The 17,181-nt window shown below is 55.5% G+C and overlaps 4 protein-coding genes across 4 annotated transcripts; 3 read left to right on the top strand and 1 right to left on the bottom strand.

The window, feature by feature from the left end:
* Positions 1-1,112: 1,112 nt before the first annotated feature.
* On the top strand, positions 1,113-2,252 carry CGCS363_v002096 (uncharacterized protein; the record flags this gene model as incomplete). Its single annotated transcript, XM_036633945.1, has 1 exon — positions 1,113-2,252. One exon carries the CDS (start codon positions 1,113-1,115, stop codon positions 2,250-2,252), a length of 1,140 nt encoding a protein of 379 aa, XP_036500545.1.
* Positions 2,253-3,835: 1,583 nt separating this feature from the next.
* Positions 3,836-5,762, top strand: CGCS363_v002095 (uncharacterized protein; the record flags this gene model as incomplete). The annotated part of the gene is made up of 4 exons (XM_036633944.1): positions 3,836-3,940; positions 4,015-4,362; positions 4,418-4,934; positions 4,987-5,762. The coding sequence occupies 4 exons, from the start codon at positions 3,836-3,838 to the stop codon at positions 5,760-5,762; spliced, it is 1,746 nt and encodes a 581-aa protein (XP_036500546.1).
* A 945-nt stretch (positions 5,763-6,707) lies between these two features.
* CGCS363_v002094 (Protein MLP1-like protein) lies at positions 6,708-13,109 on the top strand (the record flags this gene model as incomplete). Its single annotated transcript, XM_036633943.1, has 3 exons — positions 6,708-6,996; positions 7,063-12,477; positions 12,532-13,109. The coding sequence occupies 3 exons, from the start codon at positions 6,708-6,710 to the stop codon at positions 13,107-13,109; spliced, it is 6,282 nt and encodes a 2,093-aa protein (XP_036500547.1).
* Positions 13,110-14,030: 921 nt separating this feature from the next.
* Positions 14,031-15,572, bottom strand: P450-1-5 (Cytochrome P450 monooygenase 1; the record flags this gene model as incomplete). The annotated part of the gene is made up of 5 exons (XM_036633942.1): positions 14,031-14,452; positions 14,511-15,101; positions 15,158-15,226; positions 15,284-15,383; positions 15,516-15,572. The coding sequence occupies 5 exons, from the start codon at positions 15,570-15,572 to the stop codon at positions 14,031-14,033; spliced, it is 1,239 nt and encodes a 412-aa protein (XP_036500548.1).
* Between the last annotated feature and the right edge of the window lie 1,609 nt (positions 15,573-17,181).

Here is a 17,181-nt window from a genome sequence, read left to right as displayed (position 1 = left end):
ACCATCTGCGCTATTTGCAGGACCTCAGCACTGTAAGGTAGCTCAATGGAAACTAAAGAGCTGGCAGGCGGAAGTCACAGGCAGCTCCGCTTCAAACTTCAAAGCGATCAAAGAACACTTGCGAGGTCACATCAAAGGCTGCCCATGTTGTTTGAGAGAGCTGCAGGAGACCCACTTCTTTCGCCCAAGATGAAAGTGTTGTTTGTTGCGGATACGGTGTGCCCTGTGTTGTCTCGGTGACAGATTGCGATCTGGTGATGATGAGGTGAAGTCGCAGCTGACCGAACCTTGACCGAGCGTTGACCGACCCCCACCGAGATGATTGTGGAAGCTGACCGGCCGAGAGCCTGGGTCTCTGCGCCACAACCCCATCGACCCCAGAATCCGCAGTGCCGGTGGAAGAACGGACGGGACGGGACGCCCAACCGTACGAACTGCACCCTGATGAGGCCCGTCGAGGCCCGTCAACCTTAAACATCTGGATTGCCTTCGGTATTCGACGCCTATTGGTCGAATATACGATTGACAGAGTTATGATTTCAAGGCGCCAGATTATCAGATGTTAAATCGTCACGTGTAGCTTTATTGATTTTACGGCCTTTCACAAGTTCAGAGCTGGTAAGGCAACAGTATTCGCGTTGATACTCGAAAACTACAAAACATTTTCCTCGGAACCCAAGCGTTTGAGTATTAGAACTTTTGGTATCCGCACAGACAGAAACGTCAGTCATTTTTCTCGAGGCCGAAGACCCTGAAAACGAGCAGTTGAAATTACCAGTGGTAGCTGCAGACCAGTTCGGATATGTGTGGTTTGTGTTTACACTTGACGAATGCGGAACGCCTTGTCGCTACAGTCGACTTGTTCGAGACCCCGCCCGTTGCGTCATTGAACCTACTATCTACGGACTGCAAAGTCTCAAGGTTTTTGAATTTTCTTCTCTTTCCCCAAATTGACAACATCGCCGGTCACGACGTGAACAGCTGAAATTTCTTAAAGCCTCGAGATCTCCCTCAATCACTGGATTCCCAATTAGTTGATCAGACAGCGGTGTTTTCAACAGCAGTCCTCCTCACCAAGCATCTCTACCAGAATTTTTGTTCCCATCTCGAAAATGGCCACTCTCCAGACACCCTTCCTGAAGCAAGCGGTTTCGGCGATCACGACGGCCAAACCTCTTGATGTAGCCGGAGGCTGCTTTTCCCCTGATAACATCCAAACAACTGGGGAAGTGCTCGATGCCTCAATCAACGAGACCCAACATCAATATCAAGAAAGCCGAAGATCCAACGATTCCATCAGCAGCGAATCTAGCGACTCCACCTCCATCAGTTCCACCAGATCCATCACCAGCGAGTCTTCCCTCGAATCGTCTGACACTATCACGGAGCCCAGCGTAAAGAACATAACCTCCTCCGTGGAGACAACGCAAGATACCTCTCCTGTAACGCAAGATTCTTCGGGAAACACATCCAGGAAGGGGTCCCGGTCCAGCAGCTGTGACCCCAAAGCCAAAATTCGCAGGCAGGAGCGCCTAGAGCTCAAACAACTAGAGCTCAAAGAACAAGATCTCGATGAAATAGTAAAGACAGTGGTCGAAGTTGAGCAGGCAAGACGCGAGTCCGTCCAAGAGGCCGTGGGACTTATCAAAAATTTCGTCATGGGAACCTGGGAGACCGAGTGCGAGAACGGCCACGTCAAGATCACCTGCGATGTCACAATGAACCGAATGATGGAGATTGGTCGTCTGGAACAGAAAGATGGGTGGCGGGAGTGTCTCAAGCTGGTCAAGGCACCCGTTATTCACGACGCAATAGGCCTGGGCCTCTGGCAGGAGCTGGCCAAACAGGTGCTTATCAAAGACGCCCTGGAGAAAGCCGCTCGGGAGAAAGCCGCCTCAGAGGAAAAGATGGCCGTGATAGAAAGGTCACCGGGTGATCTCTTCACGGGGACTGATGCCCACAAGAGGAAGAGAGAAGGCTCTATCCAACACGAGGAACGGAGGGCAGTGCCGAGGTTGGCGACGAAGTCCGACATGATCGAGTCGGCTCCAGCAGACGAGCAAGACAGTAGCAACAGCGACGTTCCTACATCCCTCGTTAAGCTGAATCAAGGCACATGCCCGACGTGTAAGCGTACGTGCGCTTGTACGCCTGGCGCAAAAAGGGACAGCATATCGAGGCGCCTATCTTTGCGATTGACGAGTTCTTTTGGAGATATGGCGGGTGGTTATGGAGGGAGATTTACGGCGTGATGCCTGAGGTTACCAGGCGACTTTGAAGGCATCATCAGGCGGGATGAGGAACAAGATAAGAACCGGTGAGGCTTGTGATGGCGGCGAAAAGTCGGAGTTTAAGAAGTAGTTGACAAGATTGAATGATACCACAGGGCGTAGATCCCACACGATAAACTTTGGAAGATCACCTTGGCGACATCGGTATATTGTGCAGCATCGACGCGGCTGGCCCAAGAGGTGCCATGCTTAAAGCGAGGTGAGATTTGCGTGGCGTCTCTCTTCATTGCATGTGCGCTTGATTGAAGATTGCCTTACCTAAGCAGTCTGGCCGATCTAATTACCTAAGGCGTGGTGTGAGGTCCGTGCTGATGATCCGCTCCGTTCGGCCGAGTCCATTAGGTTGGCTTATGTCATCCCTCATCTGCCAAGGGCAATCCCTTCCATCGCCGACTCCATGTCTCTGAATCCCTCCTCCAACACTGAATCCATGTTTCTTTGGCCCCCTGTCAGCACTCAAAGTCCATTCAGGCACGGAGGTAGGCCGCATGGCAGATGGAGCACTGCTTCTTTCAACCTCACGCTAAGTCGCCCTGCCAGCAATTTGACGCTGCACGCCAAAGACAGCCGGACATATTTTTGTCGGGCACTTCGTCCTTGCTCGACCAATGGCCTTGGGCGCTCACGTTTGAACTGCTGCAGGTCCCTGTTTGTGGCGTTCGCTGGCGCCCGACTCAATTTCGCGCGACCCATCATCGTCAACCGTCAACGTGAACAAGAACCCCACAGCAAGCGCAAGAAGCGTATCCGTATCTAGGTTTCGTGAGTCAACTTGGAGGAGTTCTCGGAGTCATGCCGAAAGGATACTGCCAACTGCGGTATCGGAATCATCAAGCGCATCCTGCTTGACGCAGCCTAGCAGCCTCTCCAAATCGCATTGCCATGTGTGCCAACACTAGCCGCTCTCTGGCCAGCAAGGGTCGTCTTTGATTGCGCGACGCCATGCCGCTTCAGCTGAAAATCGCGTGGAGACGCCGTTATCGTGTCTCCTATCTCCAACGGTCGACGGTGTGATTGCGAGACGTTCGCTCGGGATGATGGGTGCCAGTCTCCAGATGCTCCAGCATGCTCCGTGTTGCCGAACCACCTCGGTTCTTCGTCCTCAGATGAGTTAAGTCGCTCTGGTGCCGCGAGTGGAGTTCGTCCCAGGCAGAATCGTTCAACCTGACTCCGTCATTCGCGGGATCAGATCACGTTGAGGTCGCCCTTGGCTGCTTTTCAGCTGGCAGGGGGGGCGCGGGCTGCTTTGGCGCTATCGTGACAGGGGTAAAGTGTGCCTCATGGAGTGATCGCCCGTCAAACCACCAAATCTGCCACTCCGCGATGCGGAACTAACTCGTCCAGGGGGTGCGGAATAGGATGTGGCTTGATGCGAATTCGAGCTTTATGCTTTCCCCGCGCCTATGTTCTTCTTCCCCAGGAGGGGAGATTGCTGTGTTCTCTTCTCTTAGACATCCTCTTTGAGGGCCCTCTCTGTCACTATTGTCCCGGCGTCTTCGTCGTTCCATTATTTCGGGCCTTTGCATGGTCCTTTGATTTTGAGAATGGCTCGGATATTGATACCGTCTTTGTTGTCTCTGTACATCAGCGGTGTGGCAGCGGCTGCCAACATTGTCTATGTGACAGACCTGTCCATCTACACGTTACTGGTAAGTTTTGGTTTGCATCGGATCCCTCGGTCTGATTGGAGATGCCCTCAAATCCCGGAAGCTGACAATACTAGGCACCATGCGCCCAGACGGCCATCTCATACAACATCTTCTCTCAGACATACTCGGCCTGCGGCGAAGCTCCAACAGATCTGCAGTCATGCATTTGCACGAAAAACAACAACCTGGCCGCCATCACCTCCTCCATCTCCAAGACCGTTAGCTACAGCTGCGGCTCGTCAGCTTCAGACGACCAGACCAGTGTCGCCGCCGTCATCAGCCAGTACTGCAATCCCGACTCGTTAATCACCTTCGCGACGCCGACAACGAACATTGTCACGCAATATGCGACTGACGTCCCCGCTTTCTCCAACATGGCGCCGTGCGCCCAGTCTGGTGTATCATACGCCATCAGCTCGATGGTAAGCTCCGCCTCCGTGATGGTATAACAGACGCAGACCTGACATCCATCTTCAGACGTCCCTGTGCCCCGAGCCAGCCAGCCTGATGGCGCCCTGCATCTGCGCAAAGAACGACAACTCGGCGCGCGTGAGCCGCTCCATCGCGTCGCTCGTCCGGTACTCGTGCTCCAACGCGGCCGACGTCACGTCCGCCGGCGACTTCTACGACGCCTACTGCGCCATGAACAAGGGCACCACCGCCTTCCCGACGCCGACGCCGCCGCCCGGCGACATGACGTACTACATCACCGCGCTCTCGCAGTACAGCTCGCTGGTGCCCTGCGCGCAGTCGGGCATGTCGGACGCGATGTACTCTATCTCAAGGGACCTCTGCCCGAGCGGCCCGAAGGCACTGGCCTCGTGTATGTGTCTTAAGGACGGCGTAACGGCTATCGTTAGCAACACGTTGACGTCGGATGTCAAGTGGTACTGTACCTCGACCGCGTCGGCGGATATCTCGTCGGCGTTGGGTGTGCTGGATTACTACTGTAGTGCGGCCAAGGGGGCGGTGGTCGCGACGGTGGCCGAGTCAAGTAGGAACCTATTCCCAACGCTTTTGTGTTTTTGATGGGCTAACCAATGCAGTTGCTCAAACTTACCCCACTGCGAAGACGGGTACGGGATCAGGGACTTCGGGCGCCCAGCCCACGGGCACCGCCACTTCTGACGGCACATCCGGCGGCACGGGAACCAGCTCGAGCCGCCCGGGTATCGGGATCATCATTGGCGGCGTTATCGCGCTTGTCGGAGCGCTTAGCATCGCCGGCCTCGTGGCATTCCTCATCTACCGCCGCAGGAAGAAGACCAAGCTGCCTCTGGCTTCGACCATTGGCCCGCCGGACGCGACTGGAAAGCCGGAGCTGGGGGGCACCATGCTTACCGAGCTACCACCCAAGAGCCCCTCGATGACCGTTTCTCAAGTAAGCTCCCCGCGGCCAGATACCATCTCGCCGGCGTCGGCGTACGGTGGCGGTGGGTTTGGACAGTCGCCGGTGGGGGCGGAGCTGCCTGGTCAAGGCCACACGCCCCCTGTGCCTGAGATGCCGGCGAATACCAACGGGCAGCTGCAGCCCGGCGGACAGTATATGCCCCCTGAGCTGCAGTCTCATGGAGGCTACGGGAACCAGTATGGACAGAGTTTGCCGTTGCCGCCTGAGCTGCAGGTTGGCGGTTACGCGCAGCCTCAGGGGCAGACTATGCCGGTAGAGGCGCACGGCCAGCCGATTCATCAGGCGTTCGGGGCACAGCAGGCGAGCTATCAGGTACCGGGTCAGCAGAGAGCGGAGCTTCAGGGAATTGGATGGCACTCGGGGCCGACGCCGGGGTATTCTGAGCTGGATTCCGGCCATCAGAGACGGTAGCTGACATGGGCATAAGGATTAGAGAGATGTTAGGCTTCCGAAAATTGGTAAATAATGGATAATGAAACACTTGAACATGACAGGAAGATATGTGGGCGTTCATTCAGGTTGTGGGATACTGATGTTGTAGTTGACCTGGCGGCAGTTCTACTACAGCAATACTTGAATTAGACATGATACAATGAAATAACAAATAATTCATACTGCTAACGCAACCGCGCCGATGCACTCTTTTGATAGCTAAATCTCATTCTAGGGTCACATAAAAGCCGTCAGACAAGTTTTGTCAAGTTTGATTGGTTAGAAGGGGACTTTCACGCATAGTTCATCGTGTGTCCTTCTCCCAGCTGATGAACGCCACCTCACCGAGAATTCTCACCGACTTCACCGACAGGGTCCTCGGTCAGCAGCTCTGACTTCATTGGACCCACCGACGGCCACAGCTATGGCTGAGTCATCCGGGTGATTGTCGGTGAGCCAGGCAGCTCCAAGCTCTGTGCGCTTTGATTGGCCCAAAAAGCGCCTTCGCTGTCACCCCGTTGCTGGATGCAGCTTCTCCAGGTGGACAGAGCAGCCTTGCATCCTGTCCAGGTGCTCAGGCCGCCCAACCCAAGAAAACATCGGTCGCGCCTGGCCAAAATCTTGCGATTGTCGTCTCCTGTCGTCGCTTACAATCACCCCAACTTTTCGTCGCCCATCACCCCTTCAACGACGTCTCGATCACCAAACGCGGCGTTTGGGTGACTGCCGTCTGAAGACACGGCTTCGACTCTTTATTTCCTTTGTTATTGTACTATTTCGAGCCTTCCCCTGTGCAAGACACCTTTCGACAGGCGGGGTGCCAACACGCGACGCCATCACCGCCACTCGACTTTCTCGATTCTATCCCTCCCTTGCCACGATTTCCGTTCGATGTCGAGAAGCAGAATCTGAGAAAAAATCATAATGGCAGCGGCGGTGGACGTCGGCTACGTAGCTGGCCACCTCGGCTTGCCTGAGTCGACTGTGTCGACCGTCACAACCGAACCTACCCCCGAGCTCGTCGCAAGCCTTCTGGAGGCCGTCATCTCTAAGGCTCGCGAGTACGATGAGCTGTATGCGCAAAAACTGCAGGTCGACATCGAGCTTGAGAGCGCGAACCACAGTGCCGAGTCGAAATGTCAGAGTTTCAAGGCGACCGCCGACAAGGCTTTGAAGGACGTGGAGGAAGTTCGCCAGAAGCTCAAGGAGGAAGGTTTGTGCCTGCCTTCCGTTCCCACTCGTTAGTATCTTCCCATCTTGCTGACCCCATGATTCACAGAGACGAAACGACAAACGGTCGAGAATGAGCTCCAATCCCTCAAGTCCCGTGGTTCCGACTACGATTCCGAAATCACGACCCTCCGCGACCGCATCGAGTCCCTTCAATCTTCTAACCGCGCAAATATGGCTCTGCTGGAGTCGCGCAATGCCCGCGACTCTGAGCTCTCCGAGGAGCTTGCGAAGCAGCACCAAAAGAACGTACAGCTGAACAAGGAAATCACATCTCTCCAACAACAGGTCCAGAGCGCGCAGGCAGCGGTAAGCAGCGCCAAGTACCGCGAAGAATCCCTCCAGCAACAGCTCGACCTTGCGCGACGCAACAGCGAATGGTTCGAGACCGAGCTCAAGACCAAGAGCGACGAGGCCTTGAAGTACCGCCGCGAAAAGGGAGCCCGAATCGCCGAGCTGCAGCGTCAGAACGAGGATGCCAAGTCGAACATCGAGGCCCTCAAGCGAAGCGAGCAGCAACTGCGAGACCGTCTCGATGCCGCCCAGGCCAAGGCCGAGGAGGCTCTGACCAAGGTTCAACAGCAGCAGGAGGCCTTTGCACGCAGCGAAGAAAGCTACAAGCACGAGCTGGAGAACAAACAGCGTGTCGTCGAGATGACAAACCAGCTTGCCGACAGCCACAAGAAGCGCGTGCAGACCCTCGAGGGTGAGAAGGAGTCTTTGAAGGAGAAACATTCCAACGAGATTCGAAGGATTCAGCAGGAACTTGAGAGGGAGAAGGAGACGTGCCGCGAGCTTGAAGAAAGGATCACGCAGCTCGAAGGCGAACTTGATCAGGTCCACGCCCGAATGGAGCAAGGCCCTCCTCCCGGCTCCCCCGCTCCTCAGACTCCTCGCATGAACGGTTCGCTGCTCGGCCGCCCTGCTTCGCCCTTCGCAACACCTGGCTCTGCCCGTGCCAGGTCTGCGATTACCGCCACCCAAGCCATCGAAGATTTATACAAGGTCAAGGGCCAGTTGGCCGGAGAGAAGCGCCGGAACCAGCAGCTTGCCGAAGAGCTCGACAACATGATTGCGCTGTTGGAGGCCAAGTCCCCCGAGATCGAGGAACTGCAGAATGAGGCCGACTCACTGAGAGCCGAGATCACCCACATGTCTGAGCTATCTCAGACCAGCTTCGAGGAGCGCGATGCCGCTAAGAAGAGCGCCAGGAAGGCAGAGAGTGCGCTGGCAAACGCCCAAGCTGAGTCCAAGATCCTCCGCACTCAAGTCCGCGATCTCAGCACCCAGATCCAGATGCTGGTCTTCAACATGCACGCCCGCGAGAAGGGTCTTGACCAGCTGACGCGCGAGGAGACTGTCCGCCTCGAGCAGCTCTCCCGAGGCGAGATCACCGAGGGCGCGCTCTCCGACATGTCCGACACCCACCAGTTCATCACGCAAAAGTTCGTCGTCTTCAAGGACATCCAGGAGCTTCAAGCCAAGAACCAGGAACTGCTTCGCGTTACCCGCGAGCTTGCCGAGCAGATGGAGAGCGAGGAAGCCGTGGCCGCCAAGAACCAGGCGGTCGAGGACCACCAGGCTGTTGAGCGTCTGCAACAGGAACTCGCCAGCATGATCAACGAGACGAAGTCACTGAGAACGACAATGGAAAGCTTCAAGGCCGAGCGTGACATGTTCCGCCGTTTGCTTCAACAAAAGGCGTCCGCCGGGGAGCTCGCCTCTATCTTGGGTGGCTCTGAGGACGGTCAACGCCTGCCGCTCGCTAGCATCGAGACGGAAGATGGCGACGGCGTGTCCCCATCTGCTGCTCTCCGTGCTCTGCAAGTGGAATTTGATACTTATCGTAACGACGAGGAGTCTGTTCGACGATCTCTCAGAGAACAGATTGATAGACTCTCGAGCGAGAAGAACAGCCTGCAGGGCGAGGTCGCCAAGATTTCCAGCCAAATTACTCTGGCTTCCGAGCGATACGAGATGCTTCACTCCAACTTTGTTGCTCTGCAGAGCGAGAACAAGGAGCTTCAGAAGCGCAATCAGTCCCTGTCCGAGGACTCTATCAAGCAGGAGATCCGGACGCAACAGGTTGCTGAAGAGCTGGTCGACGCCAAGGGCTTGCTGGAGAGCATTCGCAACGAGGCCGCTAATCTCAAGGCAGAGAAGAAGTTGTGGAAGGATATTCAGGATCGCCTCAACCAGGACAACGAGAATCTTGTCCAAGAAAAGACACGCCTCAACAACCTGCTGGCTACTCAACAGTCAATGCAGAATGAACGCGACATCACCGAATCCGAGTATAGACGAAAGACCCAGACCAAGATCGACAGCCTCGAGCAAGAGCTCAACGACACCAAGAGGAAGTTGTCCGACGAGATGGAGGAGGGCAAGAAATTGCAGCTACGAAAGGAGTTTGATGCTCGCGAGGCGCAGAAGCGGATTGACGAGCTATCCACCAGCCTCAGCCAGATCCGCGAGGAGCACGTCGCCATTAAGACCAGCCGGGATCATCTCCAGGCTCGTGTTGACGAGCTCACCATCGAGCTTCGCAGTGCCGAGGAGCGCGCTGGCAGACTTGCGCCACGACCCACACCTCGACCCGGCACCATGGCGCCGCCTGCACCGACAAATGAGGAGAATGAGGCCGAGGTTCGCGAGCTCATCAATGAGGTCTCTGACCTCAAGAGGGAGCTTGACATGGCCAAGGCCCACCTTGAGACCGCCAAGGAGCAGGCTGAGTCGTACAAGCAGCTCAGTGAGCAGAATGAGGAAGCCTTGTCCGAATTTACTGCCTCGCATGACCAGTTCAGAGAGGAGATGGAGTCGACCCTGTCTGGCAAGGACGCCAAGATCAAGGAGTTGGAGCAGCGCGTTGAAGATCTTTCTTCCGAGCTGGCTAATTCCAACAAGGAGCTCTCTCACCTGCGCGACTCCCAGGCTGAGGTGGCCCGCAAGTACGAAGATGAGAAGACGATTTTGGATGACGAGATCAAGCGCTTGAAGGAGGAATCCGAGCGCCACTCTGAGGCAGCCAAGTTCCACCAACAGGATCTTCGTGCTCAGTCCGAGATCACCGCCAAGGCCCAGCAAGACTACGAACAGGAACTGGTCAAGCACGCCGAGGCAGCCAAGCTGGTTCAGCAGCTTCGGACAGAGTACAACAAGCTGAAGAGCCAGACTGCTACCCTCAAGGCCGAGGCCGAATCTGCTAAGGTTGCCCTCACCCAGAGCGAAGGATCTTGGGAGGAGCGTCGCCAGCGATTGGAGCAAGAGATGGCTGAGATCAAGGCCCGCCGCGATGATGTGAACGCTCAGAATAAGCTTCTACACGAGCAGCTCGAGAGCATCACCAAACAATTCTCGGACTTGAAGCAAAGCAGGACCGCCTCTACGGACGACACCAACGGGGACACCGAGGGTGGCAACGACAGTGCTGCCGACGGCCTTCGCGAGCTCAACAACTACCTTAGACGCGAAAAGGAGATTCTTGAAGTACAATACGATCTGAAGGTGCAGGAGGCGAAGCGCCTGCAGCAACAGCTCGAGTATTCTCAGTCTCAACTGGACGAAGCTCGCTTGAAGCTCGACCAAGAGCGTCGTTCCCAGTCCGAGAGCGGGCAGGCGTCCATTGCCCACAAAGACCTCATGGAGAAGCTGAACGAACTCAACCTTTATCGTGAGAGCAGCGCCACCCTGCGTAACGAGCTAGCCCAGGCACGCGCTCAAATCGCGGAGAAGAACACCAAGATCGAGGAGCTTGAGGGCAAGGTCCAGCCTCTCGAGGCCCGCATCGAGGAGCTTCAGACGCAAAAGGGCTTCCTCGAGGAGGAGATTAAGCAAGTTCAGGAGGACCGCGACAGATGGCAGAAGCGCACTGAGGGCATTCTTACGAAGTATGGCCGCGTCGATCCTGCTGAAATGGAGCAACTCAAGCAAACCATCGCTGATCTCCAGGCTGAGCGTGATGCTCTCAAGGAAGGCGAGGGCCCTCTACGAACTGAGCTTGAGGAGGCGAAGCAGCTGCTGGAGACGGAGAAGGCGGGCTGGCAGAACACTCGCCAGCGCATGACAGAACAATTCAAGGAACGCTCGAGAAAGATCACCGGCGAGAGGAACGAGGCACTTACCGCCAAGAACGAGGCCATTGCCGAGAAGGATGCCGCCATCGCCGAGAAGGAGCAGCTCTTGCAACAATTGTCCTCCGCAAACACCGAGCTAGAGACCACGAGGCAGAACCTGCAGGCCACGACCCAGCAGCGCACCGAGTTTGAGCAACAGATTCAGAACTTCCAGCAGCAGGTGCAGAAGTTGCAACAAGAAGCTCAGGCGAATGGCCAGACCGCTCAGCCACCCGCTGCTGCCCCCCAGCCTGCGTCTGATCCGTCCGCATCTGTGTCTACTGAGGTTGTTGCCCAGCTTGAGCAACAGCTTACGGAGATCCGCACCCAGCTCGATGCGGTCTCTGCGCAGAAGGCAAGCGCCGAGCAGGAGCTCGAGAACCTTCGCGCGCAACTCCAGACAGTTGTCGCCGAGAGGGACCAGACCGTCCAGACTGCACAGGAAGCTGCTCAGTCACAACCCCCAGCTGCGGCTGACGCTGTCCAAGCTGCCCCGGCAGAAGCGGCTACCACGAACGGTGCAGGTGGCCTGACTGACGAGCAGCGCAAGGTCTTGGAGGAGAAGATCGCTGCGGCGGAGGCCAAGGCCGCGGAAGCCGAGCGCAAGGCACAGGAGCTGGAGGAAAATATCCAACAGACCATCAAGGAGCGATCGGACAAGATGCGCAACGCCTTGAACGAGAAGCTGCGCCAGTCACGCGAGAAGCTGGATGCGGAGTTCAAGACCAAATTGGAGCAGGAGAAGATTATCTGGAAGGCCGAGAATGCCAGCGCCGCCCCGACCAAGCCTTCAGAAGAGCAGCCCGCCGTTGCTGCTACCCCTATCAAGCAGCAGCACGATCCCGATGCCGTTCCGACAACACCAATTACAAGCACTCCTGGCGGCACAACAGATCTTTCACAGCTGCCTGATGCTGAGATCCGAAAGTTTCTGTCCACCAACCCGACGGTGCGGAGCATCATGTCTTCCAATCTGCGTAAGAAGCTTGAAGAGCAAACTGCCAAGGTCAAGAGTGAGACGGAGACGACTTTGAAGGTCGAGTTCGAGCAACGGATCAAGGACGCTCGCGAGGAGGGCCAGATGCTGGCGCAGAAGAAGTCGGCATTGCAAATCAATATGAAGGACAACCAACTTCGTGGCGCCAACGCCAAGATCGAGGTTGTCTCTACCGCTGCTACCCAGACTCCTCAGAGACCCGTTGGCGAAGTCTGGGAGGAGGCGAAGGCTGCCAAACCAGCTCCCGCACAACCCACCCCCGCGAAGCCTGCCGCCAACGCGCAGCCTCGCCCCTCAATTTCGGCACCGTCCGCTGCCGCAGCGCCGGCACAAGGCGCTGCAAACGCAAGTGGTAAGTTCTCTACTGTCAGTTCTCAACATGTTCATGGTTCTAACATAGTTCAAGCACCGCCGGCCGCGACCAACCAGGCACAACCTGCTGCTCAACCACCCAGCGCCATTCCTCAGCCTGGCAGCGGCATCCCTCAGCCATCGAGTGGCATTCCCCAAGTCAAGCGACAGATCCCCGCTCCTTCGGATAACAAACAAGCAGCAAATGCTGCGGGCAATCCGTTCGCTGGCACCAACGCTGCTCAGCCGAATCCTTTTGCTCAGTCAGGCCAGGGCCAGGCTAACCCCTTTGCCCAAGCTGCCCAAGCACCAGGACAACAAGGCCAAGCCCAGCAGCCTGCGACGCAGAATCAGCCGGCCACACGCAGCACCGGCATTCCCATGCCTGGACAACGTGGAGGCGCAACTGCCCGTGGCCGTGGAGGTGCTTACGCTGCTGGCAATAGAGTGTCGAGTGGAGGAGCCGAGAGAGGCGGAGGTGCTCGTGGTGGACGTGGCGGTGCTAGAGGCGGACATGCTTCCGCGATGAACCCTGGTGCTAATGACTTCCAGCCTGGAAACAAGAGGCCGAGAGGAGATTCGGAAGCCGGGGGAGCAGGTGGCGCCAAGAGGGCGAGAGGAGGTGGTCACTAGAGGCGATCACGTGGAGCATGTGGTAATGGAAGCGGTATCTGATGTTCATCATACTGCATGTATTGATATGGCTTTGGCGGCGGAGGTCTGATGACACTAGGATGAAAAAGGGGCAGACCAGGTGGTTTGCCAGTGTGTATAGCTACAACATACTCGAAAATGGATTTTCTTATGTCTCCAAACGTTATTTTCATCCTTGATTACCGCGACATCAAGCGCAACACCACCTTATTAACCATAAGTTGCAAACCTGCATAGTTGACGACTCGTGAGACTCTCATGGTGTCGGGCGCGTAAGTCATGTCTCGGCCAAAGCAGCAACTTGTTCCGCGCGCGTTCGGTGACGTACGTTTCCCTTGGTTTAGACAAACGGACCGTCTCTAGGGGCCTTGAAACATGGCCAAATATCCCGCAACTTTAAATCGTACATTTGCAGCGGATGGTGCCGCAGAGACTAGACGAACAGGGCCCCACGACTCAGGGTTCTGCTCTTAGTACAAGTCCGCGCGTGGTGGTTCGGCCCCATTTCCGGACCTAGCTCCGGCCCCGCCCCGGACGAGGACTATGAAAAGTTTTCACCTTGATTTCCACACCTCTTTCTCCCGCGCTCCATAATCTGCTCTGCGTCCTCAGACCTGCAACAATTTCCAGCCAGTACTGGGTTTCAAATCGCCCGGCTAGCTCAATCGGTAGAGCGTGAGACTCTTAATCTCAAGGTTGTGGGTTCGACCCCCACGTCGGGCTCAATTCCCGTCAGCGATTGAAGCTTCCAGTTCTCTTTTTGCCTTTTTCGGTGTCGTTGTCGGTCATTGTTCTTGTGGCTGATCTTTGTCTTTCTCTTGTCTGCAAACGCCCTTGGTCAAACAGCATGTGTCCTGTGTTGAACTTTTCTTTTGTCTACCTGTTCTGTATCACGTCCCTTCATAGCTGAATCTCAGGTTCCCTCTTCTTACAGCCCACAACAGTCTTGACGTCCGGCACGAATCTGCTCTTGAACATGCTGCCCGGCAGTTTCTCCCCAACGATCTTCCAGTCGTAGTTCATGATCAGATGAACCATCACAATCTTCATCTCATTGCTCGCAAAGAACCTGCCCGGGCACGCATGCATGCCATGCCCGAACGCAAGCCACTCGGGACTTGTCGAGACGAACTGCCATCTATTCTCCTGTCCGGGCTGCTCGCGCATCCGGAGGAACCGGTGCCCGTCGAAGTTGTCCGCGTCGGGCCCCCAGATGGCGGGGTCGCGGTTCTGCCACGTTGAGATGCTGACGTGGACGCCTTTGGGGAGGTGCGTGCCGTCGGAGAGGGTTACTGGGGCCTCTACCTTGCGATTGAACATGTCTGTCGCGCGGCCCATGATGTCAGCAACAGATCAGAATCAGAGTGTGAAGTCACTCACGAGGTCCGAGGACGTGTAAGCGCGCCGTCTCCTTCAAACAGCTGTCCAGTAACTTGAGCTTGTACAAGCTGTTCTTGCTCCACCCGTTTTCCTCTCCAAATACCCTCACAATCTCCTCCCTCAGCTGCCCAAAGTACTCGGGGTTCGCGAGCAAATCATACATCAACGCAGTCAAGATAGAGGACGTCGTGTGGATCGCTGCAAAAGTCAGAAACAGCTGCCCAGCGACAACGTCGAACTCCCGTCCGCGCCGCACCTCCTCGATCCACGAAAGCGAGTCCTTCGACTTCTCGTCAGCGTCTTTTCGGGTCTGGCTGCGTGCTGCCGCGAGCTCGGGCTCCATCAGTTCCTTGGCTAGCGCGATTTGGGACCGGAGGAGGTTGAGGGAGGGGAGGAAGCGGTGGACGAGCGGGCGCAGGAGGACGGGCCACGGGCGGAGGTCGCGGCCTGCGGAAAGGATCAGGGAGGCGAAAGAGATGGAGAGGGCTGCCCATTGTTTTGAGCGGGCGAGGCGGTCGCCGAGGAGGATTTTGGCGGAGAGGCGGGAGGAGAGCTGCAAGGCGACAGGGAAGAATTTTACTTCTTGCCATTCTGGGGAGTTGATTAGTTTGAGATGAAGCTTCCGAGATGGAATTGGGGTGGGCAACCTTTGGACGACGGGAGTTGCTCTTTGAGGATGAGGTTGGTTTCTTCACAGAGACGTTCGGTTATGTGCACTGGCGGGTGGTGTTAGCCATTTGCTTGACGGAGACGAGGCGAAGAGAGGGTAGTACAGAGTTCCTGGTTAAGATTCCGGCGAATGGCTTCTTGGATTATTTCGTCTTTTAGACCGTCTTGAAGGACGTTGAGACCAGGGTAGCGAGTAAGCCAGTGCTTCAAAGGAGGTCAGCAAGTCTTCTGATAGAGCCATATAGTGTTGACGGGATTGTGCATTTGACTCAAGAGAAGAATAAGGAAGATGGTGAAGGTCATAATGCAATCTCCAAGATAGTCAGAGGCACATACCCTCTCGATGAAGCCAGTGAAGGTGAATCGCTTGTCGTTCCTGATTTCTTCAGACATGCGCGGGTGCAACATGACCAATGGGCCAAAAGGAGAAAGGACCTGGAATGGTTTGCCGTTTGTCTACTATCGATCAGAAATGTTTCTTCACTCAGTCTGAAGCCAGTCCCACCTGCTCAAAGCCATCTCTTAGTAGTTCGAGAGCATCCGAGTTCCATCGCAGCCGAGCTTTCTGATAAGACCAATCGCCGCTTTCTTGACCGATGAGTTTGAATCCTCGATACGGCCTATCTTCCCTCCAATACCAGCCAAGAACACCAACACATACTGCCAAAAATGCAATAGTAGGCAGTAATCCCGGATTGTATACCGCCAATCGGGTGACCAAGTCCACGGTGAGCATGCTGATTGATTTGCTACCAACCCAGAGAAGTCTTCGGGCTGCAGTTCGAGGGTGTTGCAATTGAGTTTCCGAGACCGAGAACAGCAACGGAATTACCCTCCGAAAGTAAACTGAGCAATCGAGTCCCCGGAACTATCGGTAGTCGTCGAAAGGTGGCAAACCGTCCCACCACCAGTGCGGGGGAACAGCCGTCGCCTTATACTACTACGGACGGTTCTGAATCCGGACGATTCCGTGGAACCATTCAGAGTTTAGACGTTAGAAAGCCCATGGAAAGTATCGTGGTCGCTGTGGATGCGACCTTAGTCATTTCGGTGGTCGGGGGCCTTGACGCCGCCGTGGCCGTGGCCGTTGGAGATACCCGCCGGTCTCGTCTGTGCTGATACAACTCCCGAAAGTTCATTTTTGACTACTTGTGCGATCGGATGAGGAGGCCCGGAGGGATACACTCGCTAATCTTGGCCCTGGTCGTAGATCTACTCTATTTTAGGAAGTGCTGCGAGTTGTTCTTGTGTTCCCTACTCCCTGTTATCTACTCCCGCAATGGTGCTACGAGTTGTCTGACAACTTTGAGGGACTACTCGTTGCGAAGTCTACTATGATCTACTTACAATGCTTTTGTTCATCCTGTGGTTTTTCCAAAGTTCAGCTCATTCTTGAATCTGATGGATACCCACCCAGGCATGTCAAATCTGCAGCAGCTCGGAAGATTTCTAGATTCAGAAATCCCGAGGGTGTCATTGAAGAGTTGTCAACGTTGCTTTCGCAATGCCGAGAAGCAAGGATACAAGCCCACACCGCTTGGGTTGCATGCCGACAATATCGACCACGATTCATCTCGAGTCAAAGCACACCGCTACTTGAAAGTCAAGGCATCTTCCCTGCACAGACATGCCATGCGAACAACTCGCACATATAAAAAGACCGAAAACTCCAACGCCGCCTCAATTAAAGAGAAGCGACCTTTAAATCTGACTGCGGCAAAAGAGGGTTGTCTATTTCGTATGCGTGTAATCAACACGCAGTCTTTATCAACAACCTGTTATGTTTGTTTCAAATGATTGTGATACAAGGCAAAAAGGAAATCTTGAGAGGGACGAGACTCGAACTCGCGCGGGTTGCCCCACCAGGAAACAGATGTTAAGCTGACCTTAACCTGGCGCCATAACCAACTCGGCCACCCTCCCAGATGCGATCTTCGGAAACCCTTGGATTGCTGGTGGATGCTGGGACAGCCGCGGAAAGAATTTGATATCCCCACGATAG

This window comes from Colletotrichum siamense (genome assembly GCF_013390195.1).
Source record: "Colletotrichum siamense strain Cg363 chromosome Unknown KSG_Cg363_contig02, whole genome shotgun sequence".
NCBI lineage: Eukaryota > Fungi > Ascomycota > Sordariomycetes > Glomerellales > Glomerellaceae > Colletotrichum > Colletotrichum siamense.
This window is presented reverse-complemented; position numbering and strand designations above follow the sequence as displayed.